The sequence below is a fragment of the Varanus komodoensis genome, unplaced genomic scaffold, assembly GCF_004798865.1.
Source record: "Varanus komodoensis strain SLA01 unplaced genomic scaffold, ASM479886v1 scaffold39, whole genome shotgun sequence".
Taxonomy (NCBI): Eukaryota; Metazoa; Chordata; class Lepidosauria; order Squamata; family Varanidae; genus Varanus; species Varanus komodoensis.
In genome coordinates, this window is record NW_025335922.1 from 8,472,253 (window position 1) to 8,498,415 (window position 26,163).

Genomic DNA, 26,163 nt, shown 5'->3' on the forward strand with positions numbered 1-26,163 from the left:
GCATTGGCTATGGTGAAAAGCATACAATCAATCAGGAATAATAAAATAACCAAAATCTCAATGATAAAGGCAAAAGAGTCTGACACTACAGATACAAAAGTTACTATTTAAATTCCTGTCACCAGAGCTCAGCAGTGAAGGCAAAACTATAATTTACCTGCTCAAGATAGACACTCCAACAAGAAAAGAGTGTGTCACAGAATAGTACTCATAGGATAGTAGAGCTGGAAAGGGCCATGAAGGCCATCTGGTCCAACCCCCTGCTGTTTCAGGACACCAATTTACACCAACACACTCAGATGGCTGTCCACTTCCATGGGGAGGAATGGAATGGAAAGAGTCAATTCTATCATGGCTCTTGACAATAAGACTCCTTTGCTGGAAATCTTTGCACCTAACTGGATAAACTCCATACACAAGCATAAAATATTTTCTCCACAGAAAGGAGACTTTAGAAGAAACATTAACACACATAAATTTGAGCAACAGCAACAAGCCATTGACTTTTGAAAAATAATAGGTAGTGAAACTTTCATTTCCCAACTTTAGACAACTTTTAAAGTTTACCACTTTGCTTTTACAAGACTATTTTCCCCATTATGGGCAGCATTATTTTAATGTATGGCAGCCATTCTAATGTACAGCCACACAGACAAAAGCAAGATTTTCTTGTATCGTTTTTTTACAGTCCCCTCTAGTCTATTTGGTCTAGTGATGCTCATTAGCATGCCTAAGGTGGCCTACAGCAAAATATCCAGCAATGATTCAAACAGATGAAGGAAACATTAAGCAGTGGACCAAAATAGAGGCAATACAAAGAAATAAACAGCCCTATCTTCCCCCAAGAACAAAAAAGAACACAGTAAAAGCCTTTTTCTAGTTCCAAGTAAACAGTAATTTCCAATAAGCAGGAAGTTCAAAAAACAAGCAACTCCCTGCCAAAGTCTTTGGGCAGTGTGCATGAATGCTGTAGCTCAGTGGTTGTGCTATGTGCTGGCAGCCATTCTGAATATTCAAACTGCAGGTGTGAACCCAGGCAGCATGGGTTGCTGCCATGGCTAACAAATCCCTCCACAACCCATCGGCTCTTTTGGAGTAGGGGATTTTTTTTAGCCATGAAGACCACCAATCCTGCATCAGGTTGAGACCTCACAATAAGCTATGGTGACTGCAACCTGCAGTTTGTATATTCACAATGGCTGCTGTCAAACGCTGTAACCCACAATGGCTTAAGTAAAAACATGCATGGATACACCTAACCTTTAATCTTTTGCCTTACCTTTAGGCAACATCAGCAATGTTGCTGACTTGAGAATCTAAAATGGTTGTTATTGCATGACAAAGATCAAAGCAACAAAAACAGCGTAAGATGCAAATATAAAACTCCACCAACCACCTATGAACTAACCTATACAGCAAAGATGGCACAAAAAACTTGACCCACACATAAATGGGTACATTAACTTTCAACAAGTTATCCCTTTTCTACTGAGCAGCCTTTCATGGACCTTTGTGGGGTGGCAATTCCCAGACAGTCCATTGCCAGCAATGGATGCCATTCAAGGAATATAGACGTCTCAGAGTTAGATAAGTCTTTATACCGTCAAGCCATAAAAAATTAGCTTGCTGCAATGTAAAACATATATGGGCATATATCATACACATGGACACATGTTTTCAGTTTACAGAAAACCCACCGTATCCCCCAGCCTGGATTGGTGTTTTTGGAGAAGCACAAGCATACAGGCTAAAATCCTCTGTCTGGAAACCAGCCCGGTTCAAGGAGGGCTCAGATGCACTGCGGTGAATTTTTGGCAACGACCGGGCTAGAAGCTCAATAGAAGCAAGGATCTGAAAACAAAGCAAAAACAAGCGAAAGCCTAACATTGCAGAGTGCAAATAACAAAATTGTCACAAACTTGAACAAATTAATTCTCAGCAAGATGTCATTCTGACATCATGCTGTTTGCAATGTTTTTTGAGATGCCTAGTAAATGGAGAAGAAGCTGCCATTTCTGAACTGAAGCCGCCCCTCCACAAAATGGTGACAGAGACAGCAGAGCTGCTTGCTTCAGCTTTCTCTGTTCATGAGGCAGCATCAAAATTTAACACTTTAGAGAAGGTTGATTGCTTAAAGCACTATTGGAACACTACAAAAGGACGCTGCAGTTCAGGCACTGGAATGATGATTAAAAAGTAAATTCAGAACAGCTCTGAAGTTGTGATTGTTCATTGTATTTTGTACCCCCCACACCATTTTCTTACAGGGTCTTGATAGGTAATGATTGGACAGACTACATGTTAGATGAACTCTTCATCTCAGTGTGAACCATCTCTTCACCCTGTGGTCTTCAACTGGCAGACTGCAATCCACTTGGCTCATGCACAGAAATACAAATGAGTTGTGCCAGCAATACCACAGTGCTCTTTTATTTTTGCAGAAGGTTGCGACAAAGAAGGTAAGAAAAAGAAACACACACATAAAGTAAAAAGTTATACAATAAGCATCTGTGAGAAAGAAGAGTGCACAACTGAAATGCTTAATTAGAGCAAGTCTCTCCACCCATTTCTCAGAAATCTTAAGTGATGTTTACTGCTAAATCAACATCAATTTCTTTACTTCAGCAGCTGAAGTGCTCTGCTCAAGCTGCCATCTCTTCACAATGATGCTGGATGATGACTAGTGACCCAAATATCATTAAACATCACTTTGTTGCTAGCATTATCCAGGGTCACTCAGGCGGGAGAGGGTGAGAACATGGTGGTGAGCAGAGCGCTCTGGCTGCTGCCAGCACAGCTGGATGAACTTTTAAACTGCTAAAGAAAGAGCTGATGTCGCAGAAGTAGCAAGGAGTGTGTTTTTAGTAAAATTTTTAAAAAGGCATTAGTGCTACTACAGCCACAATAAGCACCATATCCCCTGCCATGAAACCAGCCAGGCTATTACACTTCTTTACCTCAAATCCCATAAAAATGACTTCCACAATTTGCCACCATGATGGCTCATTTTGGCTCAACTCTTTCAGCTCATATTTGCTGGCCTTTTTTAAGCTAGACAGGTAAAATGTTGTACCTGAACCAAGCACTAAGGAGTATAGTACTGTGAGAACCCAACAAAGCACATTTCTTACCTGTGGGAAGAGGGGCCGTTCATCTCTCTTCTTTTTCAAGCAGTCTGCCATTAGCCTCTTCATGGCTTTGGGACAATTGCTCCGCACTTTGCTGAGGTCTGGAGAGAGGTACCCTCGCCCCACCATAAAAATTATCTTTATTTGGGGAGGGGGTAAGAAGAAAAATTAGAAAAGAGAATATTCAAACAAACTTCTACTACATATAAAACTGAGGGGAAGGGAAGTATTCTGTTAAAACAAAAACCCTGGAAGTTGCAGAAAATTCAACTTCCTGCACAGAATTTCAACTAAGCTCTTATTTCATAGCTGAATTAGCTTTTGAGGGAGTTTTTTTTTTGGGGGGGGGTTGCATTGGAAGATTAAAATGGCACAGTAAGATGTAACCTTTCCCAACCTGGTGTCCTCCAGATGTTATGGACCCAGTTCCCATAAGTCCCAGTCTGCACTAAACTACTGAACCTTAGCAGACATTTTAAGCAAATAGTCTGTCAGTCTCCTGGATATTGCCACAGAAAAGGAGCATATTATTCCTTCATCTGTCCTCTAAGACATTCAGAGCAACATGTGTGAGGGTTACTCCATGTTATCTCAGAATGCAAACATATGATTAGGTCCCAGGTCACCTGTATTTAAATTCAGAAATCTCTGGGCCAATTTCAGCACTGCCAACTACATAATACTGACTCTCAGGCAAGTGGCTACCAGAAAGCAAAACAGCAGAGGCACATAATTAACAGGTGAATAATTGAGTATTCTGGCTTCTTGCATTATTCTGTACGTGAGAACAGACTTCTTAGTTCCTTGATATACAACCAAAAAGGTGATAATAATGTTTTCTTAAGGCCTCTACATGAAGCAAAACAAAATGAAAATTATACAGAAGGCCATCATGCAGGTTTAAATCACTTGCTAATGTCACAGGTTAAGAGCACAATAGCACAAATTAAACATAAACAGAAAACAGAAGCCTCTCCAAAGCCCTACCTGGTCCCTGTTGTTGATGTTAGAATATGGTAGCTGCCCAGTCATCAGCTCATAAAGAACAATCCCAAATGCATACACATCGGACTGAAAGCTATATGGGTTTTTATCTTGCATCCGAATTACTTCTGGTGCCTGCAATAAAGAAAAAAAATGCTTTTATTCTGTTGCAATGGCAGGGTATTTTCTTATACCTTAAGTTATTAAACCTGAAGCCTGTTTCTGAAAGCACAGCATAAAAGATCCTAGTCCATAACAGCCAATTGCCTATTTTCCCCAAATCTCTAATACAAGGTAATAAATTATGTAAGCACTACCACAGTTATTGGGATTGGTAGTTCTAGAGGAGATCAACCCTGAGTGCTCTTTAGAAGGCCAGATACTGAAGATGAAACTCAAATACTTTGGCCACCTAGTGAGAAGGAAGGACTCACTGGAGAAGAGCCTAATGCTGGGAACAATTGAAGGCAAAAGAAGAAGGGGCCAGCAGAGAATGAGGTGGCTAGGTGGAGTCACTGAAGCAGTCGACGGAGTCACTGAGCTTGGGTGGACTCCAGGGGATGGTGGAGGACAGGAAGGCCTGGAGGAATGTTGTCCATGGGGTCGTGATGGGTCAGACACAACTTCACAACTAACAACAACAAAGTGTTAAGTTGTGATAGCATCACATCTGAATTATTACACTAGTTGAGAGAATTCTACCAGGCCAATGTTTAGCATAAATGTTGAGCTGATCTTAAGAGAGAGCTCATATGGGCTGAGACACCACCAGAGCTCAATCCAGTGGAACAGGAGAAAGGAGTAACACAGAAAAAAGCAAAAGGCACAGTATCTAAGTGTTAGGGCTCAGCTAAGCCAGAACTGTATCGCCATCCTAGAGAGGTGACACAGATGCCAGGCAGGCACCAGAGATGGTGCTGGCTGGACAGAATGAAAACAGTTTGGAGAATATCTGCTTTATTTACCATCCAGAGAATTGATCCTGACAACTGTTCAAACTGCTGGGACCCACTCCACCGTGATTTCACTGTTGCTAGACCAAAGTCACCTATTTTTACTGTGAGGTCTTCATGAAGAAATATATCTGAACAGGAGATGTAAAGAAGAAACAGAAAAGACACAATTCCTAATGTTCCACAGAAGAACTTACTGTGTCCACACAGCATCTGTAAAAGCCCATATCAACAGTCAATTTTATAATCTAAGCTGAGTTCAAGCTGACATCTGAATAGCATTCCTATCATTTAATAGTAAGCACAATGAATAAACTGTGATAGAGATGACTATATGAAATCTTCAAAATTGATAAAAGCTAGGAAATGCTTCAGTTGTTTGTATGAGACAAAGATCATATGGTACTTCCAAGGTAACATACAATGAAATACAGCTCATTGGGACACGATGATTCTACTAGCAAGTCTTAATATATTTTTGCCTAAATCTTGCCACTGCATTCTGAAAAACAAGTTCTTCTCCATTCAAGAACAAGTTATCCCCAAAGGAGATCCAGGTACATATTACTTGCTGGATTAGAAATCAGCAGCATGAAGCAAGACATAAATCAATATACAGAAGCTGTTCACGCTTCACTGAAATATCAATTAGGATGCCTACTCCCAGTCATGTTCTGATGCACCTATTTAGGAATAGGTAATTTCCCCTAAAGAACGGTTGGTTTTCTTTACAATCCAAAGGGGCAAACAGCTGTTAATGTTTCTGCACTCAGATCATTAACTGATCCCTCTAAACTTACTTCTCTTTCAAGTTTTCAGAGGAGGTACTTAAAGCAAGGAGGAGGAACACTTAAGGTACGGTTTTCAGGAAAAGGATACTATTACTCTTGAGGTCTCTATGGATGATAGACTTGGCGTGCAAATAACTGGAAAGCAACAAAATATAAGAAAAGTGAGCTGACTGCACATATTGTCTTAAAGATGTCACACACAGTTTCTAAGAAGCAGAGAACAGAGAAGCAGTTTCTAAGCTACACAGGGCCAAGCCATTTCAAGTTTGCTACATCAACATATTGGTACCTTTATGCCACAGCATTTTTAGACACATGGGTTACAAGTTTATGCACATTTATTATGCACATATCTGCAGCTCCTTCTTCCCTCTTTGTTCTGGAATGTAGAGCTTTGAATATGAACTGTTACCAGCCACCAAGGTCCAAAGAGACTGCCACAAACACCTTTACATTGCTCTAACATACTATACCTTCTAATTGTTTAATGGAGGAGTTTAAGTGTTAGCTGCTTTCAAGCGATAATCTTAGCCGAAAAGAAGGATATAAACACATACAATCAGGAAGTTTAGTATAAACATATACAACTAGGAAGTAAATTTCCTGAAAATCAACATAAGTGGCAAGTCAAGTAGATACGCTTAGGATGGAGTCACCAATCGGAACTGCAGTTATACCAACCTTAGTATTTAAACACCAGAAGGGAAAAAATAACAAAAAACCCCCAGTAAGATATGATAAAAATAAGGCATACAAAATAAATAAAATCAAACTTTAAAAATGAAAAGAAGTGAGTCTTCAGGGTTTTCCTGTAGATCTGTAACAAAGGGGCAGACAAATGCCTTAGAAGCCCTGTGCTGATGTGTGAGGCTGTTACCAAAATGACCCTCTTCCTTACTCACCAACCTAACTGCCTTCGGTGATAGGCAAGTGAAAAGGGCTTGGTCGAAACATTTAGGAGCTTAGAGCAAGAGTGGTCAACATCTGGCCCACACATGGGCCTCACCACTTTTTAGTAGATGCTCCTAACCTGCCCCCCCAACAAAATCTGTAGCAATGTTTTTTTTTTTTTTAGTTTGCTGGCAAACTGGTGGAATTTATTTATATATTTATTTAGAATTTTTGTATTCTGCCCTTTACAGTGTCTCAGGGTGGTGATAACAAAATTAATAAGACACAGCATCCTTTCTGGCACCCTTCGAGGGGAGGGGGGAACAAAAATGGCTCCCTGACCTTTGAAAGTTGCCAGCTTCTGCTTTAGAGGATAAATTCTGCTTGCAGTATGATGCATTGCAGTCAATCCAAAATTTCTGGCCCAATTAAAATGCTTCGGATGCAAGAACATGAGAAATCAATCTTCAGTAAGTCAGAACACCGCAGAACAACACAACCACACAAATACCATTGCCATTACTGTGAAGACTGCTAGCCATAGTAAAGTAGTAATTATGAAAATCTCTATTAGAGTTTGATTCAGGGAACAGTATAGATCTTGCAGGCTGTACTTATGGAGGGAGTCTGGTGGGGAAGCAACTTAATAACTTGTGCCAAAACAGAATTTCAAGTTCCCCCTTAAACCTTGCCTCCCCATTTGCCAGTGTTATCTTTATCAGGAATGGAAATGAAAACTTATCAGTTTTACTCACAATAAAAAGCAGTATGGGTCTAAATCACCTTAGCATTACTACAAGAACTTTACAGAGAATAAATAAGGTTACATAAAAATGCTTCTGATTTTGTATACAATTCCTTTGCTATTATAGTCACCCAAATACATCTACTTATCAGTAATTTAATTATCACCCTTAATGGAGGAATCTATGAAAACCTCTTGGAACCTTCCACTAAAATGTGCCAGTTGTAATCATTACCTTGAGTTTCAGATGACTCCTCCACAATATCCCCACCAAGAACCTTGTTCATCTACAAGGTTTATTTCAACCTCTGCACATTAAAAATCCATCAACACCTCCACCCCATTCTTATGTTTTTCTTCGGGTCAACAGTAGGTCAGGATATTTTACAAGGACTGACACCAAACCATTCAACATCTTGTCATAAAAACACAATTTAAAAATACTGAAGATATGGCATGCTCTCCCTGTGCCTCAAGGCATTTACAGCCCAAGTGGCTGTAAAAGGCAGGAATTACTCCATTCTTTGGCATCCTGGGGGTGATATTAGGAGCTGGAAAATCCATGGATATCTTTTGCTGGCTCAAGAGCTACAAAGGAACTGTGAAAGGGCCACTTTTGGCTTCTGAGACACTGCTGGTAATCCCTGTTATATGAAGATGCAGTTGTCCTTGTTTCTTCTCTGAAAACAGGCCTGTACCACTGAATGGGTAATTTCCCAAATTGCTGATAGCTTTGCTAGAGGCAAATGTTATGCAATATTTTTAATATATCAATTTTCATAAACTACACAACAAATTCCAACCTGTCTACAAGCTGAAAACAGCATTCACTTTTTAAAACTGAGCTGATACCTTCCTTATAGGTTTCCTATGAAGCTGCTGAGTTCATCTCATATATGGTGGAGAGCGCAGTGGGTGAACAACCACCAGCCTTCCCGTTCCCTTCTGATGAGCAAGTGATACTATACTTACTCCATTCCTTGAGCTGTCTGCCGTGCAATATCAATCAGCTTGATCATCTCAAATTTGGTCTCAATGATGTGTAGATGGTGGTAAAGGCTGGAACCTTCACACCACTGTGTAACTATAGCCAGCTGCGGCTTGGTTGAATAACCCATGAAAAGTAATATATTCACATGTCGTGTTTTCCTGTAAAATCAAACAAACACTTAAAATCATTGAAAACATTTGCTGATCACATGTCAACTAGAATATGAAAACTCCTCTTATGCATTATTTATATAAACTGAGCCTTTTTGGACAGGAGAAACTTAGATTAGGTTTACCTAATGCAGCATCCTATTTCCCATCATGGCCTACCAGATGTCTCCAGGAACCCAAAAGCATGACACGAAGACAACAGCCCTCTCAAGCTGCTGATTCCAAGGTAAGGTTGTACAGGGATCAATAATCAGAAGACACTATTTTGAGAAGTGTGACTGGACAGGCATTATGCACAGGCATTATGTGCAGCTTGTGAGGCTTAATTGCTGCACAAAACCTGTAGGGCCTCAATGAAGGTATAAGGCATGGGTCCTCAAACTACGGCCCGTGGGCCAGATCTGGCCCACCATGCCCATTTATCCGGCCCACCATAGAGGTTTTGGACTCGTTGTGTGCGCGCCCAGCGGCAGCTCGCTCGCAAAGAGATCTTTTATCTGAGCGAGTCGAAAATGATCTCCTTGCAAGCAAGCTGGCACCTCGCTGTGTGTACGGCTTGCTTGTAAGGAGATCGTTTTGGACTCGATTGGAGAAAATGATCTCTGCACATGCACACCCCTGCCTCACTGCAGGTGCACACGCGGCCTCCTGCCCGCACTGCCTTTGCGGCCCGTGCCCATCGCTGGCACCTTTCAACTGGCCCCCTGTTCAAAAAGTTTGAGGACCCCGGTATAAGGTGTTCAACTCATGAGTGTCCTGGGAGTAACATATAACACCTTAGGAAATCCTGTGACTAAAGGGGAGTCTGTGAGCTTTTTTTCTGCTTGTTTATTGATACTCTGCCCCACTATTTTATTCCCATACACATTCAAATTTTGTATATTTTTGACACAGCGGTTTAATTTATTCTAAAATACCATCAGATCTGAAGTGAGGTGCCTCAGGTGGACCTAAAGTCTGTTTCTGAATATGGAGCTTCTGCAAGATCAACATGCATTTAACTTCTTCATTTCCTCTACTGTTCTCTTTAGTTATCTTAACCTAGTGGCCATCCTTTGGCAGCCAATTCAATGATGGCACAATCTAATACATGTTTAGAAAAAAAATACAGGCCAACCAATTCCATTATGCCCCAACCACTGGAACATGTTGGAAATTATGGGATTTTTTCTGTCTACACATGCAGAAGAATGTGCCTTGATTATGTGTTATGTGAAGCTAATACTCTTTTTTGCCCTGCGTCTCTTGCCAGTTTCACTGAATGACCTAAGGTCTGGTATTCTAACAGAAAGGATAAAAATTATTGTTAGACATTGTGTCAGACACCGTAAAGAACAGCCACAGCCAAGAAGGCCCATGATTTGTGTATGAAAACACAAGCAAAACCTGTAGTGTAGCAGTATCTCTTCATCCATTCCCACTCTTCTAATTTGCTGTTTTTCTTTTCCAACTAACTCTCAAGGACAGAGCAACATGTCCTCCAGTATATCTTTCCCAATCCTTCCTTTCAAGATATCCCACTGGTTCCCTCCATTCCACCAGCTTTCTGTAATGCCCATTGTATTTGCCTCTCCTTTAAAACCAAGCACTCCAGCTCTCTTATTTGGGCTCAGAGGCTTCTAGCCTATGCATAGGAACACTTATAGATGGTATCCCTTCTCAGATGTCTGCAGGATAGCAATGAATAATCAGGGGAAGTCAGGAGGGAATCAAGGTTGACAAAGGTGCATACAATGCACAGGAAGTGCAGAAAAGCTTTGGTTTTACTCTGTCAAAGAACATTGCTTTGACAACATGAAATTATCCAATTCTCTTTCACTGTGTAGGAATTAAGAAAAATTGTAAGAGATGGGGACTGCAACAGAGGGCAAACTATATTCATGGCCTCTTACCATCCAAGCTAGAGAAAGAAACTGTGGAACCCTCAGTAGTTCAGTGTGACGAATTTGCACAGCACTGTCGGGATAAAGATGCTCGGATTCATCATGAATTGGACTCCACATTCAATGCAGCTCCTTTAACAGAGATAACCAGTCTGGTCCAATTTTGTGGGATGGCTCTCAGTTATTAAGGTCTGAGGATGTGGGCAAGGTGCTTGGGCAAGTCTGGCTTACCACCTGTATGCTTGTCCCTTGCACAACATGGCTTATCTTCAGAATTAAGTAAGGGATTTGTACATGGGTCCAGGAGGCTGTAAATGCTGCCTGGAAAGAGGGAGTGGTTCCACCCTCTTTAAAAGAGACTGTAATTAAACTAGTCCTGAAGAAACTTGGTCTGAACCCAGAAGATGTTAACAACTATAGGCCTGTGGCCAATCATCCTTTCCTGGGCAAGGTGTTTCAGCAGGTGGTGGCTGAACAGCTCCAGGCATTCTTGAATAAAACTAACCATCTAGATTCATTTCAATCTGGCTTCAGGCCTGACTTTGAAACATAGACTGTCTTGGTTGCCCTGTGGAATGACCTTTGCTGGGAGAAAGATAGGGGGAGTACAACCTTGTTGATTCTCCTGGACCTCTCAGCAGCTTTTGATACCATCAACCATGGTATCCTTCAGGATAGACGGGTTGAGTTGGCAGTAAGAGGTACTGCTTTGCAGCAGTTCTGCTTCTACTTGACCATCCAATTCCAGAAGGTGGTGCTGGGGGATTACTGCTCTGAGCCACGGCAGGCACTACCACAACTGTTAATTTGGACTACTGTAATGCACTGTACATGGGCTGCCTTTGAAAATGGTCTGGAGATTACAACTGATTCAAAATAGCACAGCAAGGCTGCTAATGGGACTCAGTTGACAAGAACTTATCATGCCAGTCCTCTCGCAATCGCACTGGTTACCAATTGAAGTCCAGGCTCAATTCAAAGTGCTAACAATAACGTTTAAAGCTCTAAATGGTTTTGGACCAGGCTATCTGAAGGAATGCCCCTTTCCGTATGTGCCAACCTGGGCCTTGAGGTCATCGTCTGAGAGATCCTTCTCAGAGTGTACCTTATAAAGGAAGCAAAGAGGATGACTACCAGGGAAGGGCCTTTTCATTTGTGGGACCCCGAATATGGAACCAGCTCCCGAAAGAGTTGCACCTACTCTTTATTCTTTTTTGGCGCCAGATAAAAAGCTTGTTACTTACCCAGTATTTTAACAATTAAAATGTATTCTCATCTTTACATTGTATATTACCATGTACATCCCTTATACCTCCGTACTGATCTGACTGCAGTTCTGGGTTCATTGTTGCCATTTTATTGGAAGTATTATTTCTGTTGGATTTTATTGATTTTTCTATATTGTTGATTATTCTATATTGTTGATTATGGATTGTTTGTTGTATATTTTAATGCTGTGAACTGCCCAGAGAGCCTCCGTGGCTGATGGACAGTACAGAAAACAAACAAACACCATGAAAATATTAACTCTTTCATCAGACAGACTGGCAGAAGCACAGTGTTCTGGACAAAAGGCTCCAGATGAATGGCTTTTCTAGGTCAATTTGCACCAGCTATATCATCAAAATGCAGTTCACATAATCTTACCTGAGCACTCCTACTTCATTTTTAAAGGCTTGTAACTGCTGAGGGGTGGGGGCTGTAACATTCAGCATTTTCACTGCAACATCACCTTAAAAAGCAATTTTTAAAGGTCAGGAGTATATATGCTTCTTAATAAGGAATGGAAGCATGAAGATCAGCTACCAATATGTGCTCTATTTTGTCCATATATAGAATAGCATTAATTGTTTTATGAAGTCCCATTATGCAAAACATGGATGGGATGGACTTGCCCTGGATGGGGTTGCACTCCCTCTAAAGGACAGGGTCCACAGCTTGGGAGTGCTCCTCGACCTGGAGCTGTCCTAGAAAGCTCAAGTAACAGGGGTGGTGAGGAGCGCTTTCCTTCAGCTTCGGCTAATCTATCAGCTGCGTCCCTACCTGGAGGAGGATTGCGTAGCAACAGTAACACACGCATTGGTTACTTCCCAGTTGGAAAACGCGCTTTATGTGGGGCTTCCCTTGAAGACAGTCCAGATACTTCAGATGGTGCAAAACAGAGCTGCCAGGATGCTGTTGGGGACTGGGCATTATTCTCATATAACCCCAGTCCTCTATCAGCTCCATTGGCTTCCCCTTGAAGTCCAGGCTCAATTCAAAGTGCTGGTTTATTACCTATAAAGCCCTAAATGGCTTGGGACCAGGATACCTTAAGGAATGCCTTTTTCCATATTTGTCCTCCCACCCCCTGAGATCAGCAACAGAAGTCCTCCTCCGGGAACCCTCTGTGAAAGATGTTAGGAGACAGAGTACCCAAAGGAGGGCCTTCTGTGGTGGCGCCCCGACTATGGCATGCACTCCCCAGAGAGGTCCGCCTGGTGCTGTCATTATATGTTTTTTGGTGCCAGGTTAAGACCTTTTTTATTTAATCAATATTTTAATATGTTTTATATTGAATTTTATTATTGTATTTGCAGCCAGAGTGGGTCGTCAATTTATTTATGCTGTTAGCCATCCAGAGACGTTAGTAATTGAACGGCATACAATTTCATAAATAAGTAAATAACAAAAACATATTAGTCAAAATGCAAATAACTACTATAGGTTCACCCAAGGACCTGGGCAATGCCTAGCGGCACATTGACTTCTTTCTTGACTAGTATTTGTGTGCCAGATCACAAACTGTTCTTTGAAGTCCCCTCACTTTCAAAAGTGCTTTCCTGTGTAGCTTAATTCATTCAAGGTATTTTTATCCTGCTTCTCAGTCAAAAAGACTCCCAAAGCAGTTTACATAGAAACTGTAAACAAGATAGTCCGTACTTGCAAGCCTACAATCTAAAAAGACATACAAGGAAAGAGAAAAAAATACAGAGTCTTTCAGAAAGGTGGGTGGGATTGTTCCACTTCCTTCTTGCTTGCATTGAAGGCAAAACCAAAGCACTGCTAGACACACAGAACTAGCAGCACTGTCTCTGGATCCTGATCATTACATTTTATTCTTAAAGATGTTCTATTTTTATTTATTACTTCACCACCCAAAAGCTGAAGCTCTCTCTATCACTATCTCCCACACACTTTCACATTACTTTTTACATTATAATAGGCTGCAAAGTCTATTATAGATACATCTAGATATCTTCTAAAGCTTCAATGTCAGACATTCTGTCTATGCTTTCACTGAAAACAAAAAAAGCTTTTTCTCCTAAATTGCCCTTCTTATACACAGGGTGAAAAATACTTGATGCAGTAGTTACGCACCATGCCACTTTCCCTTGAAGACTGTTCCAAATGATCCAGAGCCTATTCTTTGTCCAACTGTGATCTGGCCATCTGGTATTTCCCAGTCATCACTTGAGTCTCGTCGACCAAGAGTTTTCTATATGAAAAACGACGACAGTAATATATCCATAAATGCAATTTTTTATAACAAGGGATGTTTGTATATGTGTATGTGTATTCCTCAAGCAGAGAGCTTTACATCTCTACTGGCATTTTCTGCTAACCATTATTAGTTCCAAACCACAGTTTGCAACCATGGTGAGGGAAGGAATGAGAGCTGAAGCCTGTGGTGCATTTCTAGATCTTCTAACTTGGTTAGGAGATCAGGCATTACATTCACACCCTGGCCCTCTAATATGGTACAGACTGGACACCAATTCAATAAACTACCTTTGACCTTACCATTCTGGTCCGATCTTCTGAAGAGGATGAGGACTTCCTCTCACGCTGAGGCCCTGGTGATTTCTGTAATGCTTTCACATTGGTGAGGGACCCAGGTAAGGAGGCTGGTGGTGTAGCAGACAAACCCGTCGTTGAGCCTATATTTGTGATTAAAAGTCAGAAAAAAAGTATACATTTTTAAAGTCTTAAATATATCGGATGGATTTATTTTACACAATAGTAAGTGCAGAAATTGTGCTTAAGATGCAATATTTCCAAATGTAAAAAGAATTTAAATAAGTGTCAAGACAAAGTAAGTGCACTTAACACACACATTTTAGGGTGCAGTCTTAGCTTATTTAGTTCAATTGTGAAACATCTACTGATTTCTGTGGGATTAGGATTGTGATTTAAATGTACAAGAGGAAAGGGGATAGAGCAAGCTTGATCAACAGCAATCACTGCACCCTACATAATTTGTTAGTTGCTGAATTGCTAAACAATTCGGGCACAGTGCAAAGGGAGTTAAGTGAGCTCATGTCTCACTGAAATCAATGAATGTGAAGCACACTTAAGCTATGTCTGGACTGTACCCACTGTCTCTTTAAGCAAGAAGAATGCTAACTGAAGCAGTGGTATTGCACTCAAATTTTCCTACATTTTAAAAAGAAAATTCAGACTATTTTATTTAATTTAGCTGGCTCTCCAGGCTTGCTGCCACTAACCCTTTAGGAATCTGACAACAGCCTGGCATACAACCAACTTGGACTCAAATGCAAAGAAGATTACAACTGAGGTCAGGATCCAAAGAATTGTAAAGCTAGTTCAGTGAGCCCAAAAGGAGAAGCTTTTGCAGAAACAACAGCCTCCCAACGGCTGCATGGCAAACTGCTCTTGAAGCTGAAGGGAAATATCATGCATGTATCATTCATGTAAGTCTAAACTTACAAAATACAAGTACAAACAAGCCTAAATCTACCTGGGTGTATAATATTCCCTGTGGGTTCAGGGAAGCAGTGAATGAGTTGCTCAGCAAGAGTGGTAATAAGAGTATGCTTTTTATTTAGTGCTAAATTTTGGTTAATGATTTAGAGGTACACAAATGTGTGCCTCTGACAAGTTGGTTTTGCCTAGTTGATGACCCAGTAAGTACCCTAACCTTTTGCCAAAGTGCAGGAGGCAACATCCATGGATGTTGACAAAGCAATGCTGCAAATAGGTTACTTTATTACTTTGTGTTTCACTTGACAGCTGTCAAAAGCAAGCTGCCAAGAGAAAAGCAAACAAATAAGGGTATCCTCACCTGCAAAATAGGGCAATGACTATATCGCTCCCTTTTAAGTGTGATTCTCTAGTTTTGCTATATTGCCCTGACTATTCCCAGCTCCCCCTACCTTTTCCATGCTTCCTTCCAACTTCTTGGTATTCTGGAATGGTAGAATCTCCAATTTGTCCACCTTTTGTGAGTACTTTTATTTGAGCTGGCAAATGAAACAGTTTTTCTTTGAGCAGGGTTTTTGACAGGGCTAAACAAGATTGTTTCAATAGATTTCATATGCAGATGATTTCATGGCTGCCTATTTTTCTGTCAGAAAAACCTGTTTAGCCTCATAAAAAATCCTGTTTAAAAAGAAACTCTTTCTTTTGATTGGTGTTAAAAGTCCCTGCTTCTTAAATAAGCTAGGATTAGAAGGGATTCCTACCCCCTTAGGAAGCAGGTATCTTTTTGTGGCTTTGCTTGCTTGATAGCTTGTTGTCTGACATCTGTCAAGTGACAAGTAATATCACAAAATAACCAATTTGTAACCCTGATTGGTCAATGTCCTTGGCAGGTTTCGACTGTACTTTGATTTCAAGCACTTACCAAAATATTGTGCAGGCAACACTTCATGGCTTGGATAGTTAAAGAGTTGCACAGTTGGGCAACTCTGAAATACTGACCAATAAAGAAAACAAAACCTACAAAAATATTTGCAAACATTTCTAGCACCTAAAAAAGATTAAAATAAAACCATGTCTGGCAAACAGCTGAGAGCTGCTTCACTGTGCAACTTGGGCACTTCAGAGGGGAAGTTGTCAGGGGCTGTCACTGGCAGAGGTCGTGGATGTGGGGAAAAAATCTGCACAGGTGACTGAAAAAGGGTGGCAAATGCTGCATGAAGAGGAGACAAGGTGGCTTCATATGCCAATTCCCTGGGGTACCAGGGTGGAGGACTGAAGGGAAAGGAGCAACCAGGACAACCCATGGTGAACCCAACTTTCTGTCAGATTCATTTTGGGCTGTTCTATAAACTAACCATACTTCTTATCTCGTTTGCAGGGTGGGTTGCTGTGTCGTGCAAACTCACCCAGTAAGTCACGTTTAGGGCCAAGCCTACACAAAGCAACACAGAAAGTTACTAAGAGGCGTACTGCTAGGAATTATAGAAGCCATTCACAGTTTTAAAGAAAGGCTGCAGTTTAGAAATAAATTGTCAAGGTCTTCTTAAAAGCTTGTCCTGAAGGGACTAGGCTAGATAGTTTTGTAGCTTGGGTGCATCAATGAGAGGGTCCTGTCTCTTACACTAGCCAGGACAATTTCATTTCTCCTAAAGTTCTTTACAGATGTCCCCTTCCTGGCTCTGACTTAGCTCCTCATTTCTGCAATGATGCAACTGCCTTTCCTGCTTTGCATATAAAAGACTGTCCTCCTAGCCTCCAGAGCTTTAGAGAGACTTCTCCCTATCCAGAATTTTGAGAACAAGCTTTTTTCAGTGTACAACTATTGGGATGTCCAACTTTCAAATAAAAGCTTTGTGTGAAAAAGACATCAATATGTATAACACTGGAAAGATGTCACTGACATAAGCTAGGTGAAACTTGTCTAACAAGGATTAGCTTTTGCTCTTGTAATCATTTCTTTCTCTAGTCCAAATTACCCAGGTGATATTTAGGATGGTAAGCACAATCCTGGCTTTTTCAGGAGGAAATAATGCACTAAATTTCAAAAGATTATACCAGGCCATCAACACAAGGCTAATCCTAAAGCAATAGCAGGCCTATGGCACTGGAAGGGACAGCTCTTACTAATTTATTAGAAGTTACATCTTGTACACTATTACAGTCTAAACCCTAATATTTTTGCTCTGCAAAGCTGCACATCCTATCATAAAACATAGAACTACATTTAAGGAATGTTTATCCTGGTTTAGTTGAAGTTACTTTGTTTTTGAAATTGTATAATTAATGGGTTGGGCTGGCCTTTGCTAAAGAATAAAAATCTTTGGAACACCCGAAATCGAAGCCTTTAAATTCATAAGGCTATCCATTTTTGTACATGCTGTTCAATATCTAGGCCACAATCTAGTTGAGGAAAAATGTCTCTAAGGAAGTACAGTTTTGTGCCAAATTATAATCTCTTTTTGCCTAGAAATTTAAATTTTCTAGCCATAAATCTAAATGGAAATTTTTATGTTTAATGAACAAACTGATCTTCGGTTGGTTTCTGTAGTGTACTAAAACATTCTATTAGTATCTAGATTAGTCACAACCCCAAAGTATCATTGAGATAAATCATTGACCAGAAAAGTAATTAAATTGTGAGAATTGTTAGTACTTGCAACAGTGTTCTAAAAAACAGTGTTAAATAAGGAGATCTATCCCAAGCATTGTGTTAAAACTGACAGTCAAGGAAATTAGTATTATCGCACTGCCTCTAAATCCTGCAAAGCCTTAAGATCATACACAACAGAACAGTTCTCTAGGAATCCAGAGTAGTATTGTGAACTTTTGTAGTGACCTTCACTCTTGAGATTAACAGCAGATTGATCTGCAGGACCTGGAACAGGATATCGAGTCAGGAAAGGTTTCACCTGCTGTTTTGGCAGATTAGTCTGCTGTTACATGTACAGGAGCAGGCCTGGCAACAGTTGGCAGCCATAATAAGGGAAATCCCTTGGAACACCTAATGTTCTGCACAGATTTTAAGTATATGCAGGACTTGTCCTAACCTCGGTTCGACAGCAAGTGAGGACCCTTGCAAGAAGCAACTTTTTTTTTTAAGGCAGCATGAAAACTTCATCACTACAACATATTGCTCTAATAGCCTTATGTCAGATGCCCAACACAGAGTATCTGTGAATTTAATAAGGGTGAGTGAAAATGGGTGAAAAAGCACATTCAAAGCATTCCAGCCAGGCCAAGCCAAAAAAAAAAAGTAGTAAGACAGTGTTTTGATAAACTCACACACTTACATACACACGCTGTGAGGGTGAGGCACAAACAGCATCTGTGGTTTTATTTAGTTTGATTTGGGTGAAAACAAGAAAGAAGAGCCCAACTACCTCTGAACACTGGGCCAGGCTCAAAATCAAACACTATCTCACTGGGGACAGAATGGAGGAGGGGACTGGGAGTCCGGGATTGGTATTTCCGAAGGCAGCGCATCAGCTGGTTCATAGGGGCTGTTAGAGAGAAAGAGACGGGCAGGCAGAGACAGGAAGACAGACACACAGAAGAAATGAAAGTCATGGGACATAACTAAGGTGCTTTGACTCCTAGGCATAGATTGTTTATGACTTTGCAAGGGAGAATCCCTTGTTTCCACTTTAAAAGAAAACAAACAGCATACTTCCACTAGATTGGGAATTGCCACATATTATCAGATGCCCAGCAGAGAGCTGATCGACCAAAATTTTTGACATAATAGTACACAACATTTAAATGTTGGACAGAATGGGCAAAACTGTTCAAAAGCCACAGCTATCTGGACATACACGATAGTCAAAATGGGCAATGTATTCATTGGCAGGGTTCATGGTTTTAGGTCACACCTCTGACCTCAAATTTGCAAAGTAGTAGCCAGCTTTGTTAGATGCCACCGAGTGGGATGAGAGGAAGCAAACTTCTGACTGAAACAAAGTCTTTCTTAAATACTGAAGTCAAGCCACAGGCTACAATGGGTTATAAAAGAAAAACGAAACAAAGAAAGCTATGGAAAGCAAAAAAGGCCAGGTGATTACGGACACATGCTTTCCTGCATTACATGGCAAAGCTCAAATGATGAAGAGCCAAGTCAAAGCTTTAATGAAGCCTGCCAGTCAGTGAGCATTTGGAGCTCTACCCTGAGCGAGTGTGGCGGCAGGAACAGCAGCATCCACCAAAAGCTTGCATGCCTCTTAGTGGAAAAAATGTGTATATATACAGTACTTCCTTTTGCTACTGAAGCCTTTTTTCTGCTAAGAGCTGGACCCAGGTATAATTTGCCTTATATTTTTACCACATGGGAGCATCTTGCACATCACATAATGTGCACATCACACATTATGACTATCATCTGATTAAAGGTATCTTATTTGATTAACCAATTAGCTACTCAATTATAGCTGCAAAACCTTGGGTATGAAAATAACAATACATTCTATAGACAAAATCAAACTTCAGTTTAAGGTGATGTGCACATGCATTTCAGAAAGCACATATACAGTTCACATGTGCCAGATGGAATCAGAATATTCGATACCCATTTACAACTTGTCATGTCATGCCAACCTGAGCACTGGGAGTTGTCTGGGGGTTAAACAATCCTTGAAAAAAACTACAGTCTATTGCCGAATTATGTGAAGGCTTTTTAGCCCTTAAGCAACCCCCACTGCGTGAGTCTGACAGACATTTAATATTCAAAATTTCTGTCTGCAAGCACCAGCTCAGAGTGCAGCCACCATGGCTTAAATAAATTATGGTGGTCTGTGTTTGACAGTTTGAACCAGCTTACAGAAGAGTCTTTCCTCTTATATATTATGTAGGATTTTAAAAAAATTTTAAGCCGCGATGCACCAGGTTTTAATATTTTTAGTGTATAATTTTTGTATGATTTTGTATGTTTTTGTTGTGAGCCGCCCCGAGGCTTTGTTGCGATGGGGGCAGCATAGAAATGTTTTAAATAAAATAATAAATAAATAAATAAATAAATAAATGTTCAGCATCCAAAGCATTTCTGAGATGGCACATGTCACCTGCAATTTTTCTCAGTTCTTATGTCAAAAATGTAAGGTTTTTTAAACTTTGCTGCTTTATTCATTGGGGAACATCTTTTACAAGCTGGTCAAAATGTTTTCATTTATCAATTTGAACAAGAATTAATCCTGTTAACTGCAAGGAAAGTTATGGATGTGCCAAACATTCAAAATTGGCATGGCAGTACCCATTTCTTTCTTGCATTAACACATAAAAGCCTCTATATCTCATGCTTAGGAAGACTGGAGAGGTTTTCTTAAGGTACTGCCATGGTGTAAAAACAGTAACTTGTGCTGGCTGACAGGCCTCTGAAAGGGATTCTCGTTGTGAACCACAATAGCAAAATGACAAGTTTGGGCTTTTTTTGAAGGACAAAAGGAAGGTCCAGGAGAATAAACTGAAGGGCTGACCTCCAAATATCTTTAATTACCTATAAAAAACACTGGCTACCACTTTGCATGTTATTCTTCCCTCCCCTTCACCCACAATGAAATGTGAACCACTGAAACCTTTATCAGACAAATGTTACATGTCCTGGGCAAGCAAGCACAGCTAAATTTCATTGCTCTTTTTACATTTCTCTCTGTGTCTGTATTTTGCAAAAGGAGGTAGCATAAAGGGGAGGAGGCAAAGCATTGCATTCTATATGCAAGAGAACAAAGTCACTTACCTCCCTCTCCTCGCAACCCTTGATCTCTAATCAAGTCCTACAAACCAAAAACAAAACTGTATGCACCTTATTCATACATTATTTACATTGATTGTCACTATATGGATAGGGAATATAACACAGATATGCTTTTGTTAAGCTTAGAAATGCATACTGACAGCAGCTGCATGGATTCAGCATACTTTACTATCAACCCAGAAAATGGCCGCTTGCTTGTCTATGCCATGTGCACTCAGTAAGGTTGCTTGAGCTTTACTGGCTCTGGCAAACTAATTGTCAAAAAGCACACTGGAGAATAAATGACACGATCATGTGCATCTTTAACAGATACTCTTAAAATATTCTTGTAAAGAAGGAAAATGAAGACTATTGGCTGGAAGTAAGGGGAAACAATGATAATCAATTAGCAGTGTTAAATAGGCAAGGTGTTAGCTAATGGATCAACATCCATTAATGGACAAGTAGCAAGCTTCTGATTAATACAGAACTATTAGGCAAATAGAAAGACACATCAGTTAATTCTCTTTTGGTAGATACTGTGGAAGTAGTATCTAGGAATGGCATTTCACTGATTTCAACACTGCACATATTGAGTTTGACCACTCATAATCCATGGCCCTCAAACAGCATCTAGCCCATATAACAAACATCTTTTTCTTTTTCCAAAGAGTTCAGAATGGTTATATAGTTTCCAAGATGGTCTCAAGTCACAGTTTCAAACAGAGTCAACAACAGAATGGATCCATGGATCTTTAGGTTATCCCACGGAAGGGATACATCTAACCCCAGTCTCTCACACCCACCAAGTTTTTCATCTTTGAAAAAATGGAAAGCAGGAGAGCCAGGTGCATTCCTGTTGTGCAGGCTGGATGGTGTCTATCACCCATTCATTGATTACACCTAACTTAAGCAGTACAGGAAAAAAAACAGCTGATATTCCAGTTATAAAGTCAAAGCTTGGAAATGGAACTTACATCAATGTTCACAGGCTCTATTGTATTAATGTGCACATTGGGGGCAGATGAGGAACGATCTCGTTGACCAAACTGATTCCGATGGTCTTCGTCTGCTGGTCGGAAAGGCTGGGGTATTGGAATGGATTTTGATGGAGAAGGACTAGGGAGAGTTGGTGGGCTGAAAAAGTCAAGGTATAAAAGGGATTAAGTCTACCTGCATAAGACTCTAGTCAGTCTACAGTAGACACAACACCACCAGATAAATGATATCATCTAGTGAAGACTTTTTGTGCAGCCTGCTACCTTCTAAGGACTGGAGGTGGACCACAACATCCTTAAGCAGCTGTTAAAGACCCCTGGGTGCTGATGCTGGTGTCTGATTGGGCCCATCTGTTTTTGCTTGTGCAAGACAACAAGGCACTTATCATTAGAAATTGCTCCATAATCCCTGCAGTAAGCTGACACCAAAACATAGTAGGAAATCTAAGATGGCATAGGTGTTGCTGCCACATAACTCCTGCCAAATGGTGGGCAGTGAACAGAACTTTCCTCAAACCTGGAGGAACAAAGAAATCTGGCTTACACTGAGTTGCAACACTGGTTTTTTTAACTCAGTACCATCTGCACTGAGTGGCAGTGGTTTTCCAGTGTTTCAGACAGTAACGTTCCAGCTCTTCCTGGAGACCATCTTTGTAGTCCCTTTTGGAACTGCCTACATGCTGCATGTAATTCCTGTATGTCTGAATAAACTGTAAATATTCTTTTGATTGGGTACCCCTGGTGGACTCCCAAAGGGTGTTTTTTCCACTCTTGACTTCACCAATACTATTAGATGTTGTAGGAAACAGACTGGTAACCAGTGCTGCTGTTGCAGGGCAGATGTGATAAGATTTTATGAGCAAACCCCTCATAAAGTCTTCAGTACTGCATTCTGGACCACTTGGTATTTCTGAAGACACTTCAAAAAGTTGCTCCATATTGAGCACAGTGCAACAGACCAGTGTAGATATAACTAAGGGAAGCAACACAGTGATTATGACTGACATGAGCAAAAATGGGTGCAAGTTGGTAGATACTAAGCAGGGCAAAGGTGCTCCTTGGTACAGCCACCACCCCAGTATCCCGGTACAAAGCTGAGTCCAGCAGCACATCCAAACCATCATAAAATGGTTCCTCACAAATCTACCTTTGCTAGGCATTTCAGAAGACGACGGTCCTCATTAAACCACTGCTAAAGGTCCAGTAAAACCAAGCATTTTCTTTGTCTAAAACATGATGTAGACTGCCAACCAACCTCTTTAGTAAGTTCCCATTAGGTCTGATTTAGCCCTACATGTCAAAGATGAATGCCTGTATGGCTGGGCAAGGATTAATCTGACCTCTAACTCCACCACACATACTGAATACAGTTATTCAAAAAGAAAACCCATTTGCACCACTAAAAAAATTAAATTAGCCACTTTTTTCTGACTAATCTTTGCAATTGCAAAATGGGAGGCTTTCAAAGCCGTCAAATCAATAAGATGTGTGGAACGATTACATATATGTGACCAGAGCTTAAAAATAGAAGGGAAGAGCTAGTGAGAACAGGACAAAGATGTACAATCCAAAGGAGGCTCACAGCTATGATACAGAATCTGATCCTTGAACCTCAAAAACATACAATCTGTGATCCCTGTGGCAGATACTGGATTTCTGATTTAGTTTCAGAGGTTGCCATGAACATATTAGTTTGGCTGCCAAATATAACATTTGCTCTTAAGCCTGGAAAGGTACAATTATGTCTTATTTTATCATTAGATAAATACACATGCCTTCTGTTAATGCAAGGTGCATTTTTTGGCCCAAGGCGGGCACCTGTGATGTTATTAACACACCTGTTTGTACAGGATCTTTCCTTCAAGGGTTAAAAAATGTGTCCCTGTTTTCCGGGATAAGGGTAAGATCAGATAGCCCAGCTGTGCTGCTATGTGGTGACTGTTGCAACTGTTGGGGGAATGCTTACTGGAAGACACTAGAAAAAACAAACTTCTAAAAGGTGTCACAATTTGAATGACTATTATCCCAGCTTTCTGGAAGCCAGAGTGATCCAGTATCCAATGTGTGCTGTACTAGACCTAGCTATGCAATTTCAAAGAGTTTCAAAGAGTTTCCCACAGCAAGAAAAAATGGGTTGTATTTGAATCCACACCCAACAACAAACTGCTGATGTGTGAAAACAGGAGCAGGGAGAACCTGGCACAGCCTTAATGAGAAGGAAGCAAGTTAACGCTTTGTACTGCTTATTAGCACAGGTGTGTCTATTCTGTATCACAGATTTTATTTATTTATTTAAAATATTTCTACCCCATCCTACATGAAAAAATGTCCCAAGACGGCTTACAATAATGGAATTCTTAGAAATAATTTCCTTTCAAAAACCAATCATTGTGTCAAGGAGGCAACCAACCCAGCAGTAAGACTTAAGAAACAAAAGCATGTAAGTGTCATATTGAGCCAAGTACAGAATACCATAAAACAAAACAAAACCAGTTTTTGGAAAATCAATCTCCATTAAGGGACGGATGCACCCAAACCTCCCCTGCTTCTGCAAACTAATCTATGCTCCGGTTCTGGGAATATTCAAACTCTTTAGCACTTTTGTTTGATAACTTTAAGCACATTTTACTTGGTAAAGCATTATTGTGCTCTCTAATTCTTAAACATACAATGTTATTAGTGCAGCAGTATTTAAAGAACATACCCAGGTGAATCTGAGGGGGGCACTGAAGGGTATGACCCAGATGCTGTGGTTGTTTCTCCTAAGGAGGCCTCCTCCTGTGGTATTGGGTGGTGTTCAAAAAACTTGGAGACAAACAGCAAACTGTAAGACAAGAACAAAAACAAACCTAACCTGGGCAAAATCCGTATGTTTCATGGCATAATACTTCACATAAGAAAATATCCTGCGTCACAGAGTATTGTCTCCAAAACAAAAAGCACTGGAAGACGACACTGCAGTTTTGGTCACGGTTAGCTAGGAAAATTAAAATGCCAGTGACTTGGATCAGTTATTCAGATAAATGCTTTCTGTGATGTGGTCAAAATGGTTTCTGCGGTCAAAACAGACCTGGTTTCTGCTGGGGCTAAGTGGAGTCCTGCTTTTCTATGCACTTGGTGTGAAACTAATTCATGACAGCTGCAGTGAAGCTACTGCCAAAAAAGCAGTCGGTCATGCTTCCCCCTTACCATTTAGGCCAGCATGGTTGGTTGGGGGATGCTGAGAATTTTAGTCCAACACATTTGAAGAACAAGGTATTAGGCACTATTACCCGGGTTACGATGCTGCGTTTTCTCCCACCCCATCTCCCCAACACAGGGCAGCAATTTCTGGCACAAGTTTCATATTAAGAGTAACATGGATGTTCTACACTTAAATACTGTCAACTATCTGAAAGGAAAGTGAATGTTTTCAGAAAGCAGTTTCTTAATGAAGACAAGCAAGTTGGAAGCCATTCAAAAAATAACAGAGAAAAACTAAATCTATTTGGAAGTGGCACATTTTGAAAGCTCTCTTCTGCTACACAAGCAAATCTTTAAAATGGTGGCAGCTAAACCAGCATAGGCTTGAATACACAGGAATAACCATGCATAAGAATAACCATGGAGCTACATGAATGAAGATAAGAACTCACCCACTGAGATATTCTGCCATAAAAGGCACAGAAAGACTATCAGTGAGATCACTACAGCTTTCAGCTAAAAACAGCTACTTGATGAAACGTCTCCTTGATTATGAAGTTAATTTGGTTTAGTTTTCCATTCTCAACCATGAGACAGATACACAGAAACCTAAGACATTTATCCTTCCTGTAATATTGGAATCCTTGAGACCAAAGTGTGCCAGTTCAGCTGGTTTTCTGTGTTGAAATTATAATGCTTTTCAAAAAGTAGTGCATCACCCAACAACTTAACTATTTTTACTTACAGTCTTTTCCTACACTTTAGAACTATTATTATCAATACAATCCTAGGTCACACAGAGCCTCAAAAGTTAACTGAGGGGACCAATTGTATTGTGTGAACAAACAAATGCATTAGACAGTTGGCAAGGATACATGGTCTTCTTGTACTACTACTTAACTGGTGGTGTTGCACATGAAGCATAGGTACTAAGTGCAACACAGTTTAGTGACAATTACTGTGATTGGATTGGGAAGGGGGTCATGCATAAAACTTTCCTATGGTACCAAGAGGCTGAAAGAA

General features: G+C 40.5%; 1 protein-coding gene across 3 annotated transcripts in view; it reads right to left on the minus strand.

Moving 5' to 3' along the window:
- BRAF (B-Raf proto-oncogene, serine/threonine kinase) overlaps window positions 1-26,163 on the minus strand; it is a 63,090-nt gene that overhangs the window by 12,912 nt on the left and 24,015 nt on the right. The window contains exons 7-19 of one of the 3 annotated variants that reach the window (XM_044441152.1): window positions 24,662-24,781; window positions 21,937-22,096; window positions 20,963-20,999; window positions 18,621-18,740; window positions 14,320-14,456; window positions 13,897-14,014; window positions 12,184-12,268; window positions 8,465-8,641; window positions 5,945-5,991; window positions 5,078-5,196; window positions 4,116-4,247; window positions 3,132-3,266; window positions 1,698-1,851 (exon numbers count right to left, since the gene is read on the minus strand). In XM_044441152.1, coding sequence (XP_044297087.1) covers window positions 1,698-1,851; window positions 3,132-3,266; window positions 4,116-4,247; window positions 5,078-5,196; window positions 5,945-5,991; window positions 8,465-8,641; window positions 12,184-12,268; window positions 13,897-14,014; window positions 14,320-14,456; window positions 18,621-18,740; window positions 20,963-20,999; window positions 21,937-22,096; window positions 24,662-24,781 — 1,541 coding nt within the window. Of the gene's footprint in view, window positions 1-1,697; window positions 1,852-2,290; window positions 2,427-3,131; window positions 3,267-4,115; window positions 4,248-5,077; window positions 5,197-5,944; window positions 5,992-8,464; window positions 8,642-12,183; window positions 12,269-13,896; window positions 14,015-14,319; window positions 14,457-18,620; window positions 18,741-20,962; window positions 21,000-21,936; window positions 22,097-24,661; window positions 24,782-26,163 lie in introns of those variants that run through there. The other 2 variants (XM_044441153.1, XM_044441154.1) reach the window with 2 other exon arrangements.